General features: G+C 35.7%; 2 protein-coding genes across 4 annotated transcripts; one reads left to right on the top strand and one right to left on the bottom strand.

Moving 5' to 3' along the window:
- Positions 1-2,315: 2,315 nt before the first annotated feature.
- LOC105131845 (uncharacterized) lies at positions 2,316-4,656 on the top strand. Of its 2 annotated transcripts, XM_011035033.1 has the most exons (6): positions 2,316-3,120; positions 3,398-3,500; positions 3,578-3,890; positions 3,982-4,063; positions 4,351-4,425; positions 4,458-4,656. In XM_011035033.1, exons 1-6 carry the CDS (start codon positions 2,785-2,787, stop codon positions 4,491-4,493), a joined length of 945 nt encoding a protein of 314 aa, XP_011033335.1. In that variant the 5' UTR covers positions 2,316-2,784; the 3' UTR covers positions 4,494-4,656. The 2 variants fall into 2 exon arrangements, with proteins under 2 accessions (XP_011033335.1, XP_011033326.1); XM_011035024.1 differs by having other exon boundaries at positions 4,351-4,656.
- A 173-nt stretch (positions 4,657-4,829) lies between these two features.
- On the bottom strand, positions 4,830-24,010 carry LOC105131830 (CCR4-NOT transcription complex subunit 1-like). 2 transcript variants are annotated; one of them, XM_011035005.1, is made up of 51 exons: positions 23,730-24,010; positions 23,170-23,458; positions 22,852-23,080; positions 22,415-22,754; positions 22,190-22,303; positions 21,967-22,095; positions 21,689-21,880; positions 21,410-21,604; positions 21,019-21,156; positions 20,733-20,855; positions 20,397-20,650; positions 19,784-19,887; positions 19,053-19,147; positions 18,731-18,970; positions 17,636-17,815; positions 17,478-17,550; positions 17,299-17,366; positions 16,220-16,365; positions 15,967-16,075; positions 15,682-15,828; positions 15,505-15,552; positions 15,292-15,420; positions 14,933-15,172; positions 14,712-14,840; positions 14,542-14,627; positions 14,344-14,449; positions 13,991-14,086; positions 13,709-13,861; positions 12,253-12,432; positions 11,972-12,135; positions 11,748-11,880; positions 11,544-11,663; positions 11,186-11,230; positions 10,946-11,023; positions 10,660-10,776; positions 10,298-10,424; positions 10,119-10,219; positions 9,903-10,040; positions 9,743-9,820; positions 9,177-9,323; positions 8,965-9,096; positions 8,822-8,860; positions 8,535-8,681; positions 8,389-8,450; positions 7,479-7,632; positions 7,213-7,404; positions 6,989-7,093; positions 6,604-6,738; positions 6,111-6,347; positions 5,406-5,507; positions 4,830-5,322 (listed from the first exon to the last, which is right to left on the bottom strand). In XM_011035005.1, the coding sequence occupies exons 1-51, from the start codon at positions 23,826-23,828 to the stop codon at positions 5,173-5,175; spliced, it is 7,134 nt and encodes a 2,377-aa protein (XP_011033307.1). In that variant the 5' UTR covers positions 23,829-24,010; the 3' UTR covers positions 4,830-5,172. The 2 variants fall into 2 exon arrangements, with proteins under 2 accessions (XP_011033307.1, XP_011033315.1); XM_011035013.1 differs by having other exon boundaries at positions 23,170-23,495; positions 23,730-23,804.
- Between the last annotated feature and the right edge of the window lie 1,900 nt (positions 24,011-25,910).

The following is a 25,910-nucleotide window of genomic DNA, read 5'->3' as shown; positions in this document are numbered from 1 at the left end:
ATTTTCTAAAGTTGAGTTAATCTCCTCAAGCTTACAACCCAGTGAAATCCAGGCTCAATAAAAGCTAAATTCCAAACTAATTTAATGTTGAAGAATAAAATCTAAAAAATCTAAAAAAAATTACAATAAAAAAAATAAAGATAAAATATGATAGAAAAAACGTAAAGGATGATGAAATTTTAAAAAAAATCAATTCTAGAAATTATCTCAAATTAGACAAATATAAATTAAATGAATGAAGATCAAATCTCAAGAAAACAAATTGAATACAGATGAAAATAAATCTTCATTTTATAGATTATTTAAAATAAAATAAATGATAATCAAAAAAACATAGATTAAACCCTAAAAAAAACAAATTGAAAGGTGACGTGAAAATCAAGAGGAAGAGATGAAAAAAACAAAAAGAATTGTCAGTACCACACCAGAGATATGTTTGTGTCACATGCTATTCAGGGATTGAGCAGATGTCTAGAAAAATCAAATGCTGTATTGGAATCTCATTTTCACTATTAAAGTCAATTAGATGTGCTATCTAAAGATAACATAGTGGCTGAGGCATGTATTGCACATATTAGTTATATTTTTTATATATCAAATTGTCAAATTATTCATAACTCCAATTGATAGCAATAAAAAAAAGTCAATTACAAAACTACCCTCATCCACAAGACTTGTAAATTTTAATTATAAGGGTAATTAGGTCTTTTCATTGTGCATTTAATAGTAAAATGATGATAAAGCCCCAAATAGCCATTGATTTGTTTATCAATTAATTCAAGGGAAAATATGTCATTTTAATTTACATTAAAAGGTGAAATTATAAAAACATCCTTTCATTTAAACTTTATAATTTTTCACTTTTAAAGTTATTGTTGTAATTTTACTATTCAAAAAAAAAATCTTGAGTTATCCATGATCAATTGTAAATGCCTAAATTGTCCCTATACAAAGTTCATTTCACGCTTAGGCATTAGCATATGAGGTTTTTTCTTTTTTTTTTCAAGGGCAAAACGATGAAAACACTATTCTAACCCACAATACAAGTCTTTTGTATTTCTAATACAGTTTAATAACAATTTTGAAAAAAATAAAATATATTGAAAAAGTATTTGAAAAATAGCACAATTTAAACACAATTGCTATTAGCTATAGCAATTGTTTTAAAAATCATTTTCCAATCAAATTAATTGATAGCAAGAAAAGTTAATTTAAATTTTTATAAAGATCTAATAGTCAAAAAATAAAATTCAAGATTTAATGGTCAAGAAATAAGAGGTCATCGGGAACACACTAGAGCTCTATTTTCGACACATTTGATATTGTTAAAAAGGTCTCGCCGAAAAAATTCTAACAATACTATGAAAGATTATCAAACATGGCTGTAATTTGTTAGGGTTTTGTTCAGGGTTAATTAAGACCTTGTTTAGTGGTCTCTCAATGTATAATTAAAGTCGTCTCATTGAGATCTTTTTAACGGAATCAAATGTGTCTAAAATGAATCCCCAGTATACCCCCAATAACCCATTTTTTTCTTTTCATTTTTCTTTCACACTGCCATATCACCTTATCTTCTTAGCCATTGAAATTTGAATCTTATATTTTAGTTATTAAATTTTCACAAACTTTTGAGTTAACTTTTGATAAGATTAGTTATTTTACAAAAGAGAACATCAATATACAATTAATATTTTTAATAGTGGTTGTATATAGAATTGATATTAAAATAATGCTATTCTCAATAGTAACTATGTATAAAATTAATATTGAAAAATGTGATTATATTCAAACTATGTTATTTTCCAAATATTTTTTTAATTTATGTTATTCTCTCAAACTTTTTACCAAACCATGTAATTTTTCAAAAAAAATCATCAAAATGCATTGTATTTAAGGTTACAACGTTTGGAGAAGAGTTTTATGCCATACACAATATTTAGTATGTTTGAGAAAACTGTGGAAAGTATGTTTAGATGAAAAATAAGAATTAAATTGATTATTTTTTTAATTTTTACAACACATTCCTTTATGGTTTTTAGTGATTGACTGGATAGATTGTGATAGCCAACTTTATTTGATATCATGATAATAATTATTTTGTAAAATATTCTATTTTAAAATATATTAAAATTATATATATTTTTATGTTTTAAAATTTATTTTTAATATCACATTTTAAAAATATAAAAATAAAAAATAAAAAAAATTATAAAATTATTTTTTAACCGAAAAACAGACAGGCTAACACTTTTAGCCAATGCTGATTGTTAAAACTAAGATTTCAGGGGATGTTTGCACAATCCAAGATTCCCTGTTCTCTGTAACCGACGGTGATTTCCCTGATTTCATTTTGTAATCGTACAAGTATGTAATCGGGATAACTTCCCTGTAAGTTTTTCTTTGATCAATGAAAATTTCAATAAAAAAAGATGTCAAAGACGAGTCCTTGTCTCTCCTGTACTGTATTTGAATTCCAGTAGCAGCAGCGTCAACCCACTTGATATCCATCCACTGCCAATGACACCTCTAGCCTTGAACTGTCTTCAGGTTTTCTCTTTCGAGGAATCAGATCATATATAATGAAGGAAATTCAGTCATGTATTGAAATGACAGGTCATGCCGTTTCTCACCGCATTTCAATCTTCTCCCATGCTTTAGGAATCTATATGTCCGGTAAACAAAATAAATAAAATTTAAACTGTTTATGCTTTCCCTCCCTCCCTCCCTTCCTGTCTCTGTTGTTCAATCAAGAAACGCATAAGAACTCCAAGAAGACAAAAGATAATGAGAACAACAGCATGCAAAAACATCTCTCAATACAACACCACTGCCCATAGAGCAAAACCCACCATCAATCCTTTGTCCATCGCCACGAACAGGGCTTCTCGGTACTCTTTTTCCTCTGAAACAGCACTTGGAAACCCGTGGCCTATAGGGGCAGCTGCACTTCATGACAGTACTATTTCTGTTGATCGCCCGGTATGGAGCCTCAGTCCTCTATCAGCAGCTTTGCCAGAATCCCCACCACCCATTTGCAGTGACTGCTCTAGCCCCCCTCGTAGTTCTGCCACAATATTCTATTCTTTGGCTCCTACCGTGCTCTCCACTTCAAGATTCCAGGTTTTCCTTCAAGAAACTGGTTTCTTGTTTCATGAAAAGCATAGACTCTTGCTTTCTTGAATATTTATTCAAAGGATTATCTGTTACCTTGATTTGAAATGATATCCTTGCTTGTGTTCTACAAAGTTTTGATCATCTTCTTTCTAACGCATGTCGTCTTTGATTTAGAGAAGGTTCTTTTTGCCCTAATCAACTGTATTCTTTCCTTGATGACTTTACTAATTCATAGAGAGAAGTCTTGTTGTTCTAGCTTAAATTATTTTGTTTAAACTGTCAGAGTGCCAGGTCCAACTTTAGTAAACCACCCGTATCAAGCAATATCGAAATAGAGGAATGTGTTCAGAGTGGCAAGAACTTGAATGGCTTCCATCGTCACACAGGTCCCTCTTTCTGCATGCGACTTTTTGTGTGTCTATGCAAATGCTGTGTTCTAGTTTTCATTTCTATGTTTCACTAGACGATGGAATCGCAACGCAAAATTGCCCCTCAAAATACCGCTCGAGGCAATCTGCGGTGGCAGATGCAGAAGTTCATAGTAGGACATCATCTTCTTTTCTTGATGACGACAACGAGAAGAAGCATGGGCATTCCGACCCAAAATGCAACTACAGCATAAACAGCTCTGATGCTGACAGCGTGGATTGTGGAAACCACAAACTGATGACTCGACCAAAACCTTACAGTGATTTCTTAGATGAGATCAAGGCCCCGGAGCTTGAAGCTCAGATGGGTGCATGGAAGAAGGCTAAACATAGGGAACTGATGAACAAGTGAGAAGCAGCTTGCCAGTACTTCATGTTCATCAATCTAAGAAACTCTTTTGTACACTAATTTTCTATCTTCCGGTGCATTCTTTTGCAGGTTGAGAAGAAACGAAGCTGTTATTCGTGATTGGGAGTATAAACAGACACACAAGGCATTGAAGGACATGAGGAAAGTAGAGGTATATGCAATGTCCTTACACCAAGATACTTACTCATGCCCTAAATGGTCCATGGTGTCTGGTTCATAGAATCTCAGAGAGTAATGGATGAGTAATAATTACTAATGAAATTGGTTTTTATAAAACAAAAAAATAAACTCCTGCTCCTTCACTGCACACAAAATCTGCAATGACGAGTCACAAGACTGTCATAATCCACAGTGCTTGACATTGCAACTAATGCTGATACTCTGATTAGCACTATATCATATTTTACAGAGGCATCTGCTTTTCTTATGGGCGCACAGAACAAACTGGAAAGGAAGCGGGCTGAGGCACTAGAGAGAGCACAGAAGAGAATAAACAAAGCAAGAAAGGAAGCAAATAAGGCGTCGGGCAAGGTAATTGAATCAGCAATGAAGAAAGGAACAAAAATTGCAAAAGAATCTGACATCCGAGGCACCCAAAACCCAATTTGGCGGAGGCTTATGAACTTGTGTCCCTGATATTAGAAATCACTTTGTTTCCTGTAGCCTCTCCTTTTTATGAAACTGGTCTGTTCTATTCTCGTGTCCACCACCAGATATGAATACAAGCTTCCTTGCACTCAACAACACGACATCTTTTGGGTATAAAACACAAAATTATTGATTAAGCGACCATCAGGATTCACTTTTGATTGGAGGCATAAATCGGGATTCCTGTCCATTTTCCTGTATACCGTCGTCTAGACAGGGGGTCTGACGACAGACAGCATCACCTTTCAGAATCCAGGAGATAGATGACATGGTTGCGAACGTCAAAAATCAACATTCAAGAAAATATCATCTATTACAAAAGAGTTCCTAGCACATCCAGGGTAAGATAGATCAATTTTGGCAAAGGCCAATATTGACGACTTGCTATTATGCCATCCATTTGTACAGTATATTACACGTCAACATGATGTGAGAGAGATCTCTGACCGCAGTGCCTTGGAGCATTAGCAAAGGGAATTGATCCATGATGAAATAGTACATGTACAAAAGGGGAATTTTCAGACCTCTAAACATGTTTACAAAATGATTTTAGTCGCAGACTAATTTGTAATTTGAATAGTTCAAGGAGGCATAATGCATAATCAGTACACTTCAATGTGCGCTCTCAGAAACCCAACTGGAGGCCATACTGTCATCCATGGGCTTTAAGCCTCCGCATGATCTTGCAACCGATTCAAAAAGTTTCTCTATCTCCGGTGCGCACCTTATGAATGATCGATTCCAAAAGTTGTACCTAGGATTCTGCAAAATACACGCATCAATCTCCAGAAGAAACTTGCAGTCAATTCAGATCACAGAAGGCAATATTCTCAAGTGTGGTTCACCTTGATGAGCTCGATGAAAGTAATCAGAAGGCCCCATGGATGTGGTCGATTAACAATTAGGCGTTCCAAAAGCACTCTTGTAATCTGCTCTTGGATAATTTCCTGCCAACGGAAAAAACAGAAGTATCAAATACAAGCATTTCACGCCCACCGAAATAACTAAATAAACCACTTAATTCTTCATATACTGAAAAGCCTATTTCACATGTCTGAAATCTGGAAAAGAGGTCTTTTAAGTGCTGTTGTCATACATGTTACCAAAGACATTATCAATAAGCACTCTGCACTCTTAAATACACACACACACACACACACACACACAAAAGGAGTCGTAATAAAACCAAAGCAAGTCCCACAGCCGAGTTTGCTAAGCGGTTCCGAGTGAGAGGATTGAGTGGAAACCCCAGTCCTAATTCAATTGCTATTCTTGTGAATAGCCATCACCTGTCTTGCTATCGCCCCACACTAAAAGTATCCAGTCAGTCTTGTCTTATATACATATTTTATTTCATTTCGCAATGAAACTCCGTGTGGGCGTCAAAAACAACAATTCATCTTCTTTGGCATTGAAGATCTAGAATGGACACTGATTCATATTTAAGTGCCATTTATCAAGTTATCCAGCAAGATTCAGAGTGATTTACAGGTGTATGTGACAGGACAAAATAGAAGGCACATTGACCATCAAACAAAACCATGTTTTACCTGGTTTGATTCAGCAAACAAGTAAAGCAAGACAAAAGAGAAGTAATGTGTATGGTTGTTCGGATAGCGTAGTTGATTGGCAACGGCATTTAGAAAGAGGTATCGGCCTTCAGTGTCTAGGTCCAGTATTAGCGTCTGGTAAATATCTAAAGCAGCATCCACCAAAAATACAGCTAAAGGAACAGTATTCCCCGCCGATTGTCCATGAGGTGTTCTTGCCTGAAGCTGCTGGATGGCCTGTATAATAATTCCAAATTAAAAAAAAAAATTCATTAAATTGTTTCCTGACCCTTTATTATACCATCCCATCTAACAAAACAATCAAGCACAACTTCTGAATCTAAACGGAACTAATATGTCAACAAGGGACATCAAGAGGAAAAAGATCTAAAGACAAAATACAACACCATACCATATGCATAGATAACAGCAGATTGTCTGTGAGACAACAAGAAGAAAATACAAGAAAATGGCCGACAGAACAGAGGATTACCTGCATTCCAGCATAAAGCACAAGGGAGTTGATCAACGGTACATTATAGCGGGGTCCAGCAGACACAGCTTCACTTGTTATAAGGAGCAATCTCTGCTTCAATTCAGTCAGGAATGAAGAACCCTGTTGCCTCGTCTGCAAAGAGCTCCAAATTAAATAGCTGAGAAGATAATACTAACAAGGGTGACATCAAAACAATATACTGCAGACCAGGATGTGAATACTTAGAATGGTATGTAGTGTGAAGAATAGAACAGAAATGCCTGGTTACAAGTGATTACAGCGAGTGAAAATAGTAACAGATGTAAATGAAGATGCATCAAAGGTATTATGTAATTCATGAACCAAGACTCAAAGCACAGAAACAAGAGAAATTATAAAATACCTTGAGATACTCATCTACATCAGCTTTCATCTGCTTTGCTTTAAGAGCTGCATCAACCTCAGAAAAAATGCGAGGAGGTTCCATAATTTCTGGTAGCAAATCAATCTGAAAAAAAAAATTAAACAGAGAACCAAACCTTCTGGCATCAATTTTCACAACCATTAAACTCAAGATCGGATCTGTTAGATGAGTAATTGATTATTGACAGAATATAATTAATAGACCTTTAAGTTTGGAGTAGATGGATCTGGCAGCCTCATATTGAGAGGGAAAGCACTGAGAATAATATTACGCATTTGTATGCAGCTTGGAGGAATCACATCACAGAAAGTGAAATGGTAATCACAAAGGAACTCTGGGAAATCATGCAGCAGCACCAAAAGCACCCTAAGCGTACCTTTATAAAGCAAGTGAACCTACAAAGAACTAGATCAGACACATCATTTTAAGCTTATAATGAGCTGCAAACAAGTAAATAGAAGTGGCATACTGGCACTGCTAGCTCTGCGTTCCTCAAATATGGCTCCAGGAACTGGAACAAATCCACCAGCAACCGCTGGACATAAGGCCAGCCCTTCTGCGCGTTTCCTGTGAGCAATCTTGGCATGAAACTCCTATGACTCACTAATGAGAGCCACACATAGCTGCAGAAGCATTTTAATCAGATAAGCGATGCACAAAGAGCAGGGGGGAAATAACTTTCTGAAAATAAATTTCCAATTCTGAAACACTAATGTCCTAGGCATAGCAACTACAAGTAGGATGGTTAAAAAACTAGATCTCTTTGCTCACAAGTTTCAAGAATGTTTAGGGATTGGAGTTTAAAATTTCTAATATTGATGGTAGTTAATCATGCATATCAACTTGAAGTTACAAGAAATTCAGAAAGCAATTTCTGTGCTCTGTATTTTTAGTTGGTTATTGTCATTCTTGAAAACATTGTTCTACAACTCATGGTTTTGTTAAATGGAATTTTTTCCTAGGATCAATTTTGCGCTCTATTCGCCCCCTTCATCTTCCTTTTTGTTTCTGTCTAGGAGGAGGAGGAAGGGAAGGGATAGTCTTGTACGATTAAAAATTGGAAGGATCATTGGCTATGGCCAAACACTGATGGTCTAGATGCAAACAAAGAAATTTACTATTCATGGAACAAACCTAAGGTTCAGAAACAGAACAGTTTTGCACAAAAACCTTCCCAGTATGTTGAAGGTGTAACTGAAAGTTCAGAAAGACACTTGCAAGTTAGCGCAATTTTATCCTAGTATCATGATTTTAGCCAGAGTATCCAATCCATATATTTCTGCTTCAGATAAGCCAGAAACTTGAATATATGTTCAGGATATTAACGCATTGTCGAAGAGCTTATCATTAGCATTAGCTGCACAATTCATAATACTGACCTGAAACCAGGAACTTTAAGAGGCTGCAGATTATGGAACACACCAGCAAAGGCTGTCAAGATCTGTAGCACATGCAATCAACATCACTGAGCAAATACTGTTTGAACAGACAAAATGATGTCTAAATGAATCCAAATAAGCAATACCTGGAAGTTTACACCATCAATAACAGGCTCTGGGGAAAGGAGGTCTTGAAGCCAGCTTATAAACAATCTGAAATATGGTCTTGCATTAAAAGAATTTTTCCTCTCCTCTGAATCCTTTTGTATGAGTTTCATAGTGACACTCAAAATCTGTTGAAATACCATAAACATCATATAAAACGTACGAGGCTAAGAAGAAACAAGAGCAACAGTAATGATTTTTCCCAAAAAGAAAATTCTTACGGTCTATATGTAACTCAAAAATACAAGCCCCTATGGATAAGATTTACCTTTGACAAAAGAAAAAGTTTACTTGATCCCTGCTCCACCTGACAGAAAGAAATATAAATTGAAAGATGTTACAGCATCATAAACTGAATACAAGATCAAGGGGAAAACTGTGAAAATGCTTTTAATCAGCAGAAAAGTTTACCTTTAGGATTGACAGGACCAATTTTGCATAAATATCAATAGCAAGGAATGAGAGACTCTGCACTTGCTGAGGTGATTGCAGTGCACTGGAATTGATCACCTCAGAGGACAAGCAGTGCGCAACAGAAAGCTCCTGAAATATTTTGTAGAAATTATAAATGAGCATATTCAACATTATTCCTGCAATATATGTTCAAAGGAAAGAGAAAGTACCGTGAGTACACGGAAAAAGCGATCTGTCATTTCATCCCCCTTCAATAATCCATTTTGATGCAGCTGTAAGATGTAATGGGTAGAAGCTGCATCATTTGCACCAGGAAGTTCACATATCCGGTACCATTCCGCAAAAAACATGGAAACCTACATTACATAAGAACAATATAAGCAATTGAAAAATATCAGAAAAGTAATAGAAATTTTCTTATACACCCTCCCCAACTATTAACATAAACAGAAGATGACAAAACAAGGAAGATAGAAGTCATCAATATGTGAGAAATGGGTTGCATAAGAAAGGGAGAGAGACACAAATGTAATCTTTAAATTCCTCTACTCTCAGGAAGATCACATGGTCCCTTCAATTTCAATGATCTTCCAAGAAATCCTTAAGAGAAGTTTGCAACTTTGACCAATCTCAGAAAACAAGTGGCCTTGCACTGAACTCTATTAGAGACCAGCATGTGAAGTTTCTCACAATTACAGACAAAACATGCATATGCCAGTTGGAGAAAAATCTAAGAGTCCACAACTTCTCATAAAACTACTTAAGCTCAGGATACCTGCTCACGAAAACCTTCTGGTTCCACAGATTCGATGTTGCCATAGTCTTCCCTGTTAGCTATCAGCTGACTGATAGGCTGTTTCAACAAAAATATTAAGTTTTAGAATCAGACCAAGCAAACAAGGGAGTGAGTTATAAACCATTGCATCTTCACTGACCTTCTTGTCTCTGGACTGTCTTGCCTTGTCCTCCTTTCCAAGAGTTAAACTAGTTAGAGAAGCCGCATTGGCACCAGGATTCCTGACAATCTCAATCAGCTGTTGTAATGACTCGGCAGATCCAGATTTTGCAGCAAGCTGCAAATCAGAATCAATAAGAAAAGTCAAACAAAACAGTATGTAATGAACTCTAACATAAAGATGAAAAAATATGACCTTGGCCAGTGCATCAACAAGATTGTGGAGTTCAGAGATGACATCGGATTCTTCAACAACCAAAGCTTGGACAAGAGAAATGGCAAAGTCCGTTGCAGCTTCTGTACAATTTATGGAATTAGTAAACAAATCAAGTGCAAGAATGCCTACTCTAAACAAGAAGAATTCCTTGGACGTACTATTCCTTCCCCCATCAATAAGTTTTGCCATATGAACATTGTACTCTGCAAGATTGAGCAATTCACTGCTTATCAGGCCAAGAGTAATATCTTTATTGAACTTTCGCTCCTCATCTGAATAAATCACCTGTAAGAAAAGGTTGAAAACTGATTAAGTAACATGCACAAATGCAAATAGAAGAACAATTAAACAGTATCAAGACAATAAAATCTTGATATTATCTGAAATAACCAAGAAAGAATACAGGTTACTGCATCAGGACATTGAGCTCATTCTGCTACCCAAGTTCATGACTATCATACAGCAGAGTCAGAAAATGTTATGCATAACCTAAAATTATGAAATATTCACAAAGGCATACCCAACTAGTGAGTTCTTTAACCACAAGCTTGCACACATCACGAATAGCAGCCAGAATTGCAAGGCAAGCATTAACATGAAAACTGTTCGATGCATTCTCATATAGACCCTTGAAAACCTGTATGATAATTAGAAAAACTCAATTTGTGAAAAACAAAGAAAAAACTATGAGCAATTGTTCATTCAATGGGTATTAAGCAGCAGACTAACTGAAATCAATAGATAAAAAGCAACAAAGATGGCCTGACAATAAACCATCACATAACTAGTCATCAAAGGAAGTGCACCTTTTGTGCCACAGCCAATGCAGCCTCATCTCGACTGACACATCTGAGTATGATTTCAGGAACCTCTGTAACTACCCCCTGAACACCAAAAGGACAGTTATACATTAGATAACAAAACCTCACAGGAAAATTCACATAATACAATATCACCAACAGTGGAAAAATATACAAACTTAGGTGAAGCTCAAGGACGTGTAATTTGCTGGCAATACATACCAACAGGAGGGGAAAAAACAGTACCTGGATTTCAGCTTCTCTAGAATCACTAGCCACTAAAGTCTCCAACTGAAACCATTTAAGACAGGATTTCAGCAGAAGAATATAACCACTTTTAATGCAACTAAAAATACGAGAAGAAACATATTTGCAACACTCACATCACCGACGCTACTGGTTACAATTACATTCCCTGTCCATTAACCTAATTGGAAGGACAAGCATATATATATCCTCCCAAACGCAAGTCCAAAAGAAAGGACAAGCGCATCTAACATAAAAATGAGCATGCATGCTATGCATTCAATTATCACCTTGCTCAGACATAAGAATTAATAGAATGGATGTCGCAAATGAGACAAGCAAAAGGATTCAAAGCAACCTTCAGCGCAATAATCTGGTACTTGTCCAATGCATCCCTAGTGTTCAGGGAAGCATCTGCAACACTGCTCCCAGCACGCTCAGAAGCAGCTGAAGATGGCTCAGAAGAAACTCCCGATTCCTTCAAACAAAAAGAGAGCCAAAAATTCAAAAAAAAAAATGACCCCAAGCACATAAAAACAGAAGCAGCAGAAATTCTTCCAACCTTTACATCTGAGGATTCCACCGGGTGAAGTTCAGAGGAAGCAGCAGTAGCAGAGAATGGAGCACTGATTGAATTGTTTTCAGCACTTTGTGGGATAACACCATCAGCTGCTGCACTATGAATTGAAGAAGCACTGAAGCAGAACACACAGAAATTCAAAACTTCAGCAATTCAAAATTTTGAAAATAAAAAATATCAAGCACCAATCAATAGCAATAGAGCACCTAAGAAGTGCAGCTGAATTAGATTCAATAGCTTCAGAAGCCACATCTGATGAAACTGAACCATATGCACTAGCAAGACCAGAAGCACCAGAAGAAGCAGAACCCGCAGGAATGACATGTGAGCTATGGCTAGACTGGTTTTGCCATGGAAGACGAACGAAATCCTGAATACAAGAAGGTGCCCGGGGTGGGGGGGGTTGTTAAGGAGATAGATAACTTTTTTAAGTGCTTTCTTTCTCAGAACCAAATGTACCACATGGAGAAGATCAACAGGTATATACCTCATAAACTCGCTGTTGAGAAACAGACAAGTGACCAGGCTTGGGGCGAAGGGCCTCAGGTACAACACCCATAGAACTTTGGGTGTACATGTTTGTGTCAAAAAATGTTTGACCAACACCATCTCTATGCTTCCTTCTTACTAGTTGTTGAGCTATTTCAGTGTCAATGGTTTGTATGGCCTGCATGAAATACTGTTCCGTTAAAAACCAGTGACAAGAGGACAGAATTAATCTACCACATTTCTGATCAAATAGTGGAAGCCATTTAGTAGTGCTATTTTCATATTATTTCTTAAAAATAAGTCTAATCAAATAATGATTCCTTGCATACCAAGTTTGGTTATTTCTAAAAAAAATAAAGTAGATTACTAGAATGAAAAGTAACCTTCAAGTCAGGGACCAAGAACAGAGAACACTACCCGACAAGAAGCAACACCAAAGCAAAACCGTTACAAAACAGAACTTAAATTCTGCAAACTCCTGAAAGTGTTGTTGAATCAAAGTTCCACATGGAAGCCAATAAGACTACTGAATACCACAGTTGCCTCAAATGTGACTAATTTTTAAGATTCTGGAATTTCATTCCATCAAACAAACTGTTTAGTGCTCCTAAGAAATCAAGCACCTATACATATCCTACTCTCCTGGAGTAACTTCATATACAGCCATGCTATGTTGCTCAGACTCACCACTTTGCCCGGTAATACCTGCGTCAACACGGCACGAGTGACCTTGGACACTGACAACTAAATTATCAATTGGCATAGACTCAATAAAACGCTTGAGGCATTGAGCATAAGCATGAGTAAGGGAGAGGGGCAAGATACTCAATAACAAATAGGGCCAGTGGTAAAGAGAGTAAATAAAATAGCAGCATTTAAACCAACTATTTGGATGACAAAGCCCAGCTGTTTTGTGATTTAAAATGGCCCAGGAATCGAGTTTAGTATCATAAAGAAGGAAGCACAACACTTTTAGATCAACCTGACTAAAACAGCCCAAGTGTTAGAAAAGCCCAATTCAAAACGAGTTTTTTCCCCACAAGTACAAAATCCAATATTTTAAAGATAGATCTATATATGAATACTTATCGTAAACATATTCCCTTACTCATGTTTAAATCACCATATCCTAAAATTTAAAATTTGACAGTTCTGACACTTGGATCACGGTCCGACACCAGACACACATACCCAAGTCCAAGCAACATAGCCAAGGATACATGTCAGACTGTTCATCAAACACAAAACAAAAGGTGTTACCAAGGAACAATCTAACAAACCCTTGTCTGCTCTAAGTTACTTCTGAGATCTGATATGAGCACCGGAAATAGGAGAGAGCCAGAGCAGACATGAGATATAATTTACACACATTGCACATCACTCAAGACTACAAGCACCCCCAAAATTAGGAAGAGGATAGTGCAATAGGTATATATCAAAGCTAAAAATGGAACCTTATCTGTGGCAGCCTGTTCAATCACTGCACACCCAAGATCAAGGTTATCATTGGTAACAAGTTGCACAGCGTGCTCCAGAATTTCACTTGTTAAAGAGAAACTCTGAACTGAATTCCTTAGCTGACTTGATATTGAACTCCGTAATGGCTCCTGGCAAACAGACAGAACACCAGTTTACTAAACTGAGAAAAATGAAAAGTTCAGTAAATCAGATAAATGATTTCAAGTTCCAAACAAATGAAAAAGAAAGAAGCTAAAAAGTTCTGTGACAGAAAAAACCTTGCATGTTACATGAGCTAAGCTTCCAGCCAAACTGGCAACCATTAAGTGTGCTGCATTATATATTCTTGTTTCATCGGATTCCATGGCATAATCCTATAATTGAGTGCAATATGACGGGAAGGTATCAGAAATGTCTGGGAAATAAGACTGGTAAAAGTTTTTGTAAGGTGTGGAGATATTTGATTTAAAAAAACAATACTATGATTAGATACAATATATGTATGATATAGCAAGCAAAGACAATAAGGCATTAACTAAAAGAAGAAGTGCCTATAGAGCTTGCTGCCAAGGTAGATGCGGCAAGCCCCAATACAAGGGACCAAATGCTTTGTTTATTTCAGCATCCAGACCTTCAGAACAAGCTCTTTTGTTGTCTGTGTTGCAATAGAAACACTTCGTTGAACAATACCAGAAACGATATCTTTGATAGCTCTATCCATTACAGCAGGAACCAGTCTGTCAATTGTTAATGGGATATAGATCATCAGAGAAACACAAACCAATGTAACTACAAGGCATCATAAGAGTAATGTAGAAAGAGTTTGAACCTTTGAAAATGCACATGTAAGCCCCAAGAATTTAGTTTCTGATTGATAATAACATGAGTTCCGATATTGGGTATTGCTGTGGGAAGCTGCCAACAATAGAGAACTTGCAAGTTAGAGAACAAAGAAGTCAGTCTATTGTTCAACCATGAGCATGTGATATTAAACCGTACCTGACTAGCAGAATATGTTGACTGGGATGGAGTCGCTTGGAATAGACCTTGAGCAGAAGGGAGCTGATCAGACAAGCCTAATGCAGCTAGTTTGTCATCCTCCATCAACGCATGAACAGGAGAGGTATACTGAAGACACCAAGCAGATTAACTTCAGATATATATATATATATATATCAACAACAGATAGACAAAAAATAGAAAACAAAATGCACACAAACCTGAGATAACAAATGAGTATGACCACCAGAATTAGGTGGGCTTGCAACCTCAAGCGGTAGCTCAACATGATTTAGTGGAGATATAATTCCAGATTTAACTTCAGGAACCAGCTGTGATTGGGATGCTCCAACATCTTTGTTGGAAAAATCAGGATTCCCTTCAATTTCCCTTTTCCGATCCTTCAGGAGAGAAGTTGGTGCAATGTCCTTCATATCTACGCCAAGGTTCTTGAACAAGACCTGAAGTGCCACAAGAAAATTATTGATAATCAACCAAATACAGCCTATGTTAGTAAGGCTTTTATAGCAGAAAAAAGTCCACACGCTTGTGCAAGTCAGTGCTCATGGTATCCCTTTACCTCTATGTCAAATTTGAGGTTCATTTTCAAGTTTGGCATTGAGTAGATCTCAGCCAGCAATCCAAGAATGCCCATAGTCCAAGGATTAGGAGGTTGGTATGCTAGACTGCTTTGACATGGCTCCAGAACCTACAGCAAGTAAAATATATATATATATATATAAGAATTACTTGACAATTAAATTCAGAGACATCTAATTGTCAACATGTGTACCTTGGATGTAAATGGTATAACTGCAATCATCAATCCCTTCTCGTATGCCTGCCCAATTACAAGATTAACTCAAGTGAACTTATGATTCTCAAATGACTAAAAACGATAATGAAAAAGAAAGATCTAATGAGACTTGATAACATCGGAGCACACATTGTCTCCATGTATAAGAATCACCTCTATGATCAAAGATTTAGGATCTATTTCACGCGCCCTCAGAACTTGGTTCCTTCCAATAGTTAATTTTCCAAGCCAGCTTCCCAAATTTTTTAGCAAGGAACGTTCTTCAGAACTAGATTTTATGAGCTCTGATCCCAAAAGAACCTGAAACAGAACAAAAGGTAATACTGATCTATTCTACTTTAAAACTGAAAAAGACTTATCCATGCCACATGATTTTCTGAAAAGGATGTTGCTCAACAATGTCCAATGGACAAAGTAGATACATGTGATGACACAAACCTTGCAGTTCTCATATGAGGCTTGGACAATCTCCTTACTTAAAGCTTTTGAATAAACTTTATCAAGGAACTTCAAGTACAAGTCGTGAAAATTGGGCTCAATGCTTGCTCTGCACAAAGACATTAAGGAAGACCAACAAGGAAGGGCAACAGCACAAAGAATTAATATATTACATAGACACAAACATAAATATGCTTAGAAACATTTAGACACAGTAAAGAATCAGGAAAAGTCATTTAAAAAGGCTTCTCACCTTTTCATGACCATGTACTGGGCAAACCACGGATAGTGCTGCTCCTTCAGTATTTCAGTGAATTCTTTTGCTTTAGCTTCAACATTTGCAACTGAAATATTATTAATTATGAAAGATATTTTGTCCTGAATCTCTGATCCTGGAGCCTGGAAACAGAAAGTGAAACCAGATAACTACAGCACACAAGAAGAATCCATCCAAAGAGCCTCACTACTTTTTATCTTTGAATAATATATTATTAGAAAGAGAAGTTACAAATTAAAGGCTAAGCAATCCTTCATATCAGGAACAGATAAGAAAACAAAACAATATCAGTAGAAAATAATAAGAAAAGGAACTTTGCAATGTTAAAGGCTATCACTGGAAAAGTTCCAGGAAGCAGAACCCCTTTAGAAGGTTGAACTTAGATAATATCCCATAACAGCTTCTTTAAGAGCAATTCATTGAAAAGTCTCTATTTTCACCTGTAGAAATATCCCAGATTTAAGAAGTATTTTCTTTTTTAAAGCCCACTAATGCACGGGATAAAATATCCTATACCCGCTAGAGAACACCCACCTATTTATCCAAGGTAAAGAGCTACCTATGCAATAACCTTATAATCCAACCATACAGGAAGGCCACCCAAACTATACATAAAGATGACATTTATCATTACACAACATACAGTGCACCTCATATTTCACAATTGCTAGACCACCAATAACCATGGCCCGTTGAAACATGAGATTTCAGGGACTCTCATCTGCTAACAATTAAATAGATTGGTCAAAGCACGAACACTTTTGAATAACAAATAGCTCCATACAAAGTTTGATGCTTAAATGGCCAAGAATTTTTTTCCTTCCCAGATAAGTTATCAGCATAAATAACATATGAGGATAGTAGTTGCTTGTAAAATAACATCTCTTGATAGCAAAAATTAATAAGGATAAACCAGGCAGTAGCTGATGAGTCGAGTTTTATAATCATAGAGGCTTCTATACATCTCTATAGAAACAAAATAAAGCTACCATAGACCCCACGTATCTATGTAAAAAATGCTACAACTTGCGGGATTTTAAAATAAAACATTGTACCTCTATTTGTGTTTCTCTTCTCTCAGCAGCAGCTACAAGTGTTTCGATGTTCAATGCAGAGCCAAACCCTGTATTAAATAATGAGTCGTATGTAATGCTGATAAAGGCATTTTTAAAACAATTCTAGGCATGGCAGCTTAAAGTAAACAAGAAAAAATTAGGATCATTAATGAGCTTACTGGTAGAGGTCACTGCACGGGGTGGACGGACAAAACCAGGTGAAGAAGACAACAAAGATGAAGCAACTGTATTCTGCAATCACAACTTCCGAAAAAGTGAAGAACTACGGGAATGAAATTCAAGTATTGACATCAGACAAATCAGTTGTGAAAGCTACCTTCTGAATGCTAGAAGCATCACTTGAAGCAGCTGAAGATTGCCCACCGGAAGATAGAAATGGTTTAGTTTCATTAAATGGAGCTGCAGATGCTTTCAGACGGTCATCAAGAGAACTTTCATGTCTCTGTTGACTGTGGAGTGTAGATGAAAGTTGCTGCCCAAGCTGGGGAATGTTTGACTGCAATAATGGCACAAGGTTAGAAAAACAAAGGTTGTTGAGGCTACTGCTTAGTTTAACCAACTAGTTTGGCCCCTAATCAAAGTTACAATGTCATAGGACCAAACTATGATATAACAATGTCATATAGCTCCCAGTCCACAAATATTTGCAATAAAAGCAGTGATCTGTTGAAAGATCAGTGCCGCAGTGTTCGAGAGCTGGAGGTGCAATGGTCCAGTGAGAAGCAGATGCAGAGATGATGGTGCCAAGTGTGTCCATAACATGCAAATTAGAAGTTTTTACCTGATCATCGCAAACCAGCTCAAGATGTCCTCAATCACCTTAATTTTATTTCTTTAAGAGGATAGTTGAAATACAGGATATTAGTTGGAGCACTAAACATCCTGGACGAATGTTATGAAATATCTGGTGCAACTAGTACATTCACATTAGACAATAGAAAATGCAGGGATTGATCATAGCTGCAATCAATGGTTGAAAATAAAATGGAAAGGAGAATCACATGTGCAATGATTTATTTATTTCACATAAAGCAATGAGCATGTGTTTGTGCCCAAACTCTAGCTCCCTGACACTATTGCACTGACTTGCCACCAAATTGCTTCTTCTATTGCAAATATGTTTGTGTATTGAAAATAAAAGGTTTATGCCAGAATTTAATAGACTCCACCACATTCAACAAAGTAAGTTTGATGTGAATTTTTTTTCTGAATATCTCATATTGAACCCTTGCCAAACATTCATCATTCATGTATCTGGTTTCCATCACTTTCAACAAAGTTTGATGTCAAATATCTTCTTGACATCTCAGATGGTAGCCTTGTCAAACATTCATGGATCTAGTTAAAAAATATGGATGCACAAGACAGGAGGAGAGGGCACAAAATGTACCATAAAAAAACAATTTCTTACCTCCCCATTTGCTGAGGCAGCCTGTAACAAACTATGGTGATGAGCAGAAGAAGCATTGTTAGTTCCATCTGATTCCAAATGCCCTGACGAAATCCTGGCAAGTGCTCGTTCAATGAAAGCAACAAGCTCAGCATGAGTGCCACGCAGATGAGATATTTGTAAGATGTGATTGCAATACTGTGGCCATTCAATCAAACGATCCACAAACTGCTCCAAAGACTTGGTACCAAACACAAACATCTGCAAAGAGCAGTCATTGGAAACATTATATACACACATATATACATATACAGTTTGAAGGTCGCTTAGGGATGGTACAGACTTTGGAATCTGGAGGTTTGCGAAGTGCATCTAAAACACCACGCAAAGCAATCCCAAGAGTGAGATGAGTAACAAGCTGGTGCTTGATAACAGAACCTGGTATACAATTCACAAACACAACCACATAAATCTGCTGAAGACATTCCAAATTACACTTGTTCAATAATCACATAAAGCTCAAGATTACTTGACTAGTTAATCATGCAGATTTTCACAGCTTTATGCCTCGTGCTACAAAATGCAAATACAAGTAGCAATCACAGGCAAACAGATCAAATTCCTTCAATCAAGTAGTAAGCTAACAAATAACAAACAATGTCCTAGCATTAATGCTGCAATTCAAATTTATATCAGTTTAAACTATGTAGGACCCATTACAATAATTAAAAAAAAATGATTGACAGAAAAATAATAAAATCAGCATTGCAGTTTTGAATTACCTATATCAGAAACCAAATACCATAACATTTTTCTACATAGGCCCCTAGTCTGAACAAGGGAATACATGCAAAAAATCCAAGCTCATGAAATGACAAAAGGAGTAGGTTTGATATTATAGCAAACAATGATGTAAACGATAGCACAGTTAAAATTGTACAGGCAGCGTGCACACTCAAGCTCTAAAGCATAATTGTTAAGACCAGAGCCAATCGATGTAACTTGATATCAAGCATTGGACTAGAAGGCTAGAAAAATAAGCCATGCTATTTTAAACTCTGTAATAAATCTCACCGAAAAGAAGAGCAGCACTTTTTAGTTGCCTTTCTGGATACTTAGGGAAGAATCTATATTCTTCAAATAGATTGCCAATCATGCACTCGAAAATCAATTGTTCCCTGTCAGTGATTTCAACAAGAGATTAGTCTTACTACTGAAATCCAAACTCTCTGATGGCTCCACCAACAAAGTAAAATATTAAACACCCAAACTCTTCAATGAATATCACATAAAATAATCTAAAACTAAGATGGTACTGGTCTGAAAAGCATCATTGGCTTTCACATCCGCGCAAGGTTGGGACCCTTGCCCATACCTGTCAGTCAAAAAACACTAATAAAATAACTACAATCATTCCAATTGCTTGGAGGAGATACAGACAATGTAAAATATACAATTCAGGATATACGAATAAAATATAGAGCATCAATAAAAAGTATTCAACTCTTCCCCGAAAATTATTCCAGGTAGAATAATTCAAAGCTAACTTCCAACACTGAAAAGGGCTCTGTTATTATAATTATCATCAGAGAAACCCTAGGATGTAGTTCAGTAATTTAGACTACTAATGAACAAGGCATAGTAAGATACCAAAAAAAGTAAGCACTTTTAAAGATTAACATTATACCTTTTCACTGAAGATTCCTTGAATCTAGCAAGCATTTGAACCATTGCATCAATTGTCAGCTGACCAGAAAACATTTGATGGAAATAAGAGTTTGCCTCTGCCTCAACATCATCTGAAAACCCATCAGGGGTAGATGAATCTGCTGAGCTACCATTTTGCAGCCTTGGATTAGAGTCCATTACTGTCACATGCAATCTTTCCATTTCCTCAGACAGTTGGGTAGAGACAATTAAGCTGGTGTGAGCTTGAAGGACCTGCAAAATATGCAGAGAATTAGGAAATCACTGAGCAATTTTATGGAGAAGATCAGAATAAATGAATTGTAGAAGTTGTAACCTTCAGGAAGGATGAACTAGTTTCTGAATAATGATTCACAACATTGCTTTGATGATGAAAAGGTTTCGCAGAAAAATCCTGTGATCCACCAAGCTGAATCTCCTTCAGAAACCTGAGACATTCCTGCAGATTTGAAAATAAACACCACCATGTCATGTCTCACCATGTCCATAACTAAGCTGTAGTTTTACTATGTCATAGTAACAAAAATCCCAAGATAAGATTTGACACAGCCACTGAGTATTGGCACCTTAATGAAGAGTTTGGAAGGGCAGCTGAACATTACCTCGAAGAATGAATCCTTGTATGTAATTAAATTATTACCCAGCCACTTTTCAAGGTCTATAAGCTCTTTTCTTGAAGCAAGGGCTGCCAATCGGATACCAGAAGGAAAGGGAATCATGTCCAATACTGATGGCAAAATCTGCACGAAGGAACCAGAAATTTGAGCTCAAAATGAAATACACCAAAACAAGCAACAAAGAAACATAACTAATAGATGAATCCAAAGATGATCAGATCAGGACGAACACTGCAAGGTTATGGTAAAGGTTCCAACAAAATGGCAGCTTTAAAATTTTGGAGGAGATGATGGAACATATGCGTTATTATTAAAGAAAAACACTGCACAAGAGATGATTAGAACAAAAATCAAGTCACAAATTCTCTCTGTTTACCTTTAGCTCTTGACATACATCCAATATCTTGGTCATGATGTTTGATTCAACATTGCCTGCCTCTACAAATCCCCGCAAAACAAGATTAGGGTTCAGATGCCAAAGGTAAAGCATCATACCACCACAAGCAGGGCTTTTGAGTATGAGGGGGAAAACCCTGAAAGACACTTCGTATTGGAGAAGGCTGTAGGCAGTCTGCAATAAGAGAGGTAAAATTGATCAGCCAAATAAATATGTAGGATATAATTCCAAGAATCATGAATAAAACAAGAGAAGTACATTGATATGTGACATCCCAAGAAGCAACAATTCTGGACAGTGTTTAAGAGGATACTCGAGAATTGATCGAACAGAACTAGCATGACCTGTCTCAGCAAGTTGACAAAGCACATCCAAAAGGTCAAGACACAGCCATGCATGATTAGCATGCCCAACTTGGAATTTATGGCCATGCACAGCATCCATATAGTTCTGCAACAATAGCAGATAACTAGTCAGAATCAGAACAGGGGGTTGTCTCAGAATGGAAGTGAAAAACCGATAGAAAAGCACCATACCAGCTGCCTTCCAGAATGAGCAAAGGTGAACACTTCTGGTGGTGCAAGTACTGCATGTTTCAGAAAAGATAGTTGACCTTCAGTATTCTTCCAAAGAGACCCGCAGATTGCATGGAGAGGGAAAGGATTCTGCAAAGATCAAAGATACAAATTCGGAAAAAGCAAACAAAGATATTGAAACTTATCTAACATTGCATGTATTTCACATATTATGAAGATATACCTGGCATGCCTGTCTGTATGCAGACATCAGAAAGGAGAATGCCTCCTCATTAGGTATGTAAAATCCTTCATGATCCAGGTTTTCAATAACTTGAATCCAGTTAGTACCAGGAGCCTGTAAAAAGCATCCGTGTGCAATAAATCAAGGAATTTTTTACTTTAAATACTAGCAATTTTCACATTTAAAAAAAAAAAACTAGGATAATAAGAACAGAACTGGACTCACAAGTTGCTTGATTGTTTTTACAAGGATGTCAACGTCCCAGGAGCTTAACTGTTGAAGATCAGTTGTAATGTCACAACCAAGAGCCAAGCCAAACGTTGAAAATGTGCTCTGGTTGTCCTCAAGCCCGGTAAGGTTGCGGGCAATTGTTCCAAGTATCTTAGAGATTGTAACTTCTGACAGGGGCAGAAAAGGAGATAATATTTCTTTGCAGTGCAATGCATCAAATGTGCATCCATAGCCTAACTCTTTCACAATATCTCCCAAGCTCATCTCCTTTTCCATTTCAGCTAAAATAGCATCAAATTCACTCTCTGTACTTCCATGGAAGAGATCCATATTCCTGCAATACAAAAAAAAAAATGAGCACGCTGCATGTGTTACAGACCACAGAGCTTTACCCTCATTTAATTACCAAGCCAGGAAAGAGAGGAGATCACCTCCAAAAATTGGCCTCGCGCAGTTCATCAGAAATCAGTGGAGTTAAAACAAATGGGGTAACATCTTTTGGCTGCATTAACGACAACATCTGCATAAAGTTATCAACATGCTTGGATAGCCCCTCCGACCGCTGGAGGAACATAACAATATTCTGAACTTGATCCACTGAACTTATTGGAACAGGATTCGCACACAATTCCTCAATTTGAGCCATACAAAACTTCTTTGCTGGAAAAACAACACACCCATCAACAAATGCAGTCCAGGCTTACAAGCCAGTAAAGGGGCAGAAAAGGAGGAATAAACAAACAACTCACCAAACATCCTGGTATCAGCGTTCTCCGCATCGGTGAGCGCCAGACCAATGCCAATTTTCTCAGCCACGGATAGCTTCAGCGAATTAGACAACTTCTCTAAGAAATTTTCAGTGATCTCCAAACTTCTTAAAGACTGACAAAACACAGTACTGGAATTAGGTTTGTCCAAAACAAACTTGAAAACCGAAACAAGTACGGCTTCCAACTGCATGTTTTTCAAGTCAGTCTTCAAATATTCCAAACATGTTTGGAGCGTCAGAACACTTCCTTCAAATCCATACTCCATGAACTGCAATACATCAACAACACCCAAACAACGCGTCAACCTTTGATTCACCAACAAACAATAAATTAAAAAAAAAACCCTCAATTTTAACCCAATAATAACTAAATTAAAATTGCAAAACCTAAAATAATTGTTTTATTTTAATACAAATATAATCCGGTCAAGCAAAGAGAGGAATGTTTAGGTTTTTTTGAAAAAAATAAAAGATGAGAGAGATAGATAATAAACGATCGATTGCAGAATTAGGGGCAATGAAGTAAAGTAAAAAGAGTACCTGGCAGAGGTCGCGAAACACGGAGTCGACGTTGGCTTCGTTCAAGGTGTGAAGAAGGAACCGAATCTGACTCGGTATTGTTGAAGATAGCTCGATCATGGCGAGTGACTCGGTGAGTGAAAGATAAATTAGGGTTTTATTTGGTTTTCTTGGTTTTACAGTAAGAGAGAAAGCAAGATGTCGGTGATTTTGAAGATTTACACTGAGAAATGGTGAGGGAAAGGGGATTTTTCGTCGTGTCGAGCGGAATATTTTAGAGTAAGAGACAAGTGTTGTGTTTGTCTGGGTTACGCGCTGGTCACCGTTCGGTGTAGGTAGGGATGAATATGTCGAGTTGTTTACATGCCACGTCGCAAATGAATATGATTAGGGTTTCGCTCTTTCTTTTATAGTAGGGGCTACGTTGATATCATTTTTGTTTTGGAAAAATATAAAAAATCGAATTGGTGAGTTTTTCAAAACTTTAAAAAATGGGTTTTGAAAAATTGTGTGAGCTTGGTGTTTACTTTTTATGTTAAGAAAATCTAAAAGCAGTTTTTTTGTCTGAAGATGAAAAATAACAAAATATATATATATATAAGGTATAAGTTTTTTTATTATAGGATTATAAATTATTTATTGGGAATTGCTATAATAAAATTATCATATTTTTTTATGAAAAAAATAAATGTTTTGGAGGCAATGGTATTTTGAATTTTTTCAGTAATTTTTGTGACCATGCTCTTTTGCCGCAAATAATTATTTCTTTTTTCTTATATTCTTTTAACTCTTATTGAAGGAAACCACACGTCTATCCTCTTAGCTTTTCAATTTCAATCATTTTGTTTTTTTGTTGTTAGTTTGCATCTTCAATCTTTTAGGAAAGTTATTTGTGTTTTTAATTTAGTTTTTAAATCCTAATTTATTATATATTATTTTTTTAATTTAATTATTTAACTTTTTATTTATATTTTTTTAATTTTTTTATTGAAATTTTATTACTTTTTAATTCTGTTATTGATCGAAGTTTATGTTGTTTTACTTTTTAAAATATAACTTTTGTTCTTTTGAATTTTTTTTTGTTTAATTTTTATTAGTTTTTAATTTTATCATTCGATCAAAGTTAATGTTGTTTTATTTTTTTTAATTTAACCATTCAATTTAATTTTATTTTGATTTTTACACTTGTTCTTTTAATTATAATTTTCTATGTAGCTAGTTTTTTTCAAGGTTGAATCCTTCAATATTTGATTTATTAGAGATTGGACTTCATAATTTATCCACTTGTGGTGTTTTCAATCTAATAACACGGGTTATGAGTTTGAAAATTTAATGTTATTTAGCATTTTTTTATTATTTTCTTTTATAATTTTATCATTCTACATTATTTTAAAAAAAAACTTGTTTCGTGGTTATCTTTGATTTCTTTCCTGTTAGTTTATTCTAATCTCATGACTAAGACCACAGATTTTATAAGCTATTTTTTAATATAGGTTTTTTAAAAAAATTCTTTTGATTGTATTTATATTTTTAATTTTACATAGATGAGATTAATTTTATTAAAAATTATTTAATTCAAAATAATATTTATTATATGTTTGGCATTGCATAATAGTTTTTTCCTTTTATTTTTTCCAGTCAGTTCCATGCATGTTTTAATTTTTATTATATTTTATTGATTTTGATAAATAAATTCAGTAATCACAAACATATAATAATCTGATTTTATGGAATTAAATATCTTGATCTGCATTTATTTTTTAATTTTTTTAATTTATCTTGTAGTTATTTTTAATGGCTTTTTTTGTTTATCTACATAGATAATTATCAATTTTATTTGATTATATGTTTGCATAAATGTTTTGATTTACACTTAAAATTTTCCATGTAAAAAAAAATATTAAAATAGCATGCATATCTAGTTTTTTACAAAGGAAAATTTTATTAGCCATGATGAAGCACAGGTTAAGTAGATAATATAAATTATATTTGACAACTTTAATTGTTTTCTCTTTTCACTTCTCAAATCATAAATGATAATGAATTTGTAACAAATTTTATATATAGTTGTTTTTTAGTGAAATGCCTAACATTATTATTAATAATGTTCTCAGGTAAATTAAATTTATTTGGAAATAAATTGTTTTTATTTATTAGAATATTACAAGCATTTGGGTTAATTTTTTTATCACGCATTGTTTA

The sequence above is a fragment of the Populus euphratica genome, unplaced genomic scaffold (assembly GCF_000495115.2).
Source record: "Populus euphratica unplaced genomic scaffold, PopEup_1.0 scaffold2.1, whole genome shotgun sequence".
Lineage (NCBI taxonomy): Eukaryota > Viridiplantae > Streptophyta > Magnoliopsida > Malpighiales > Salicaceae > Populus > Populus euphratica.
This window is presented reverse-complemented; position numbering and strand designations above follow the sequence as displayed.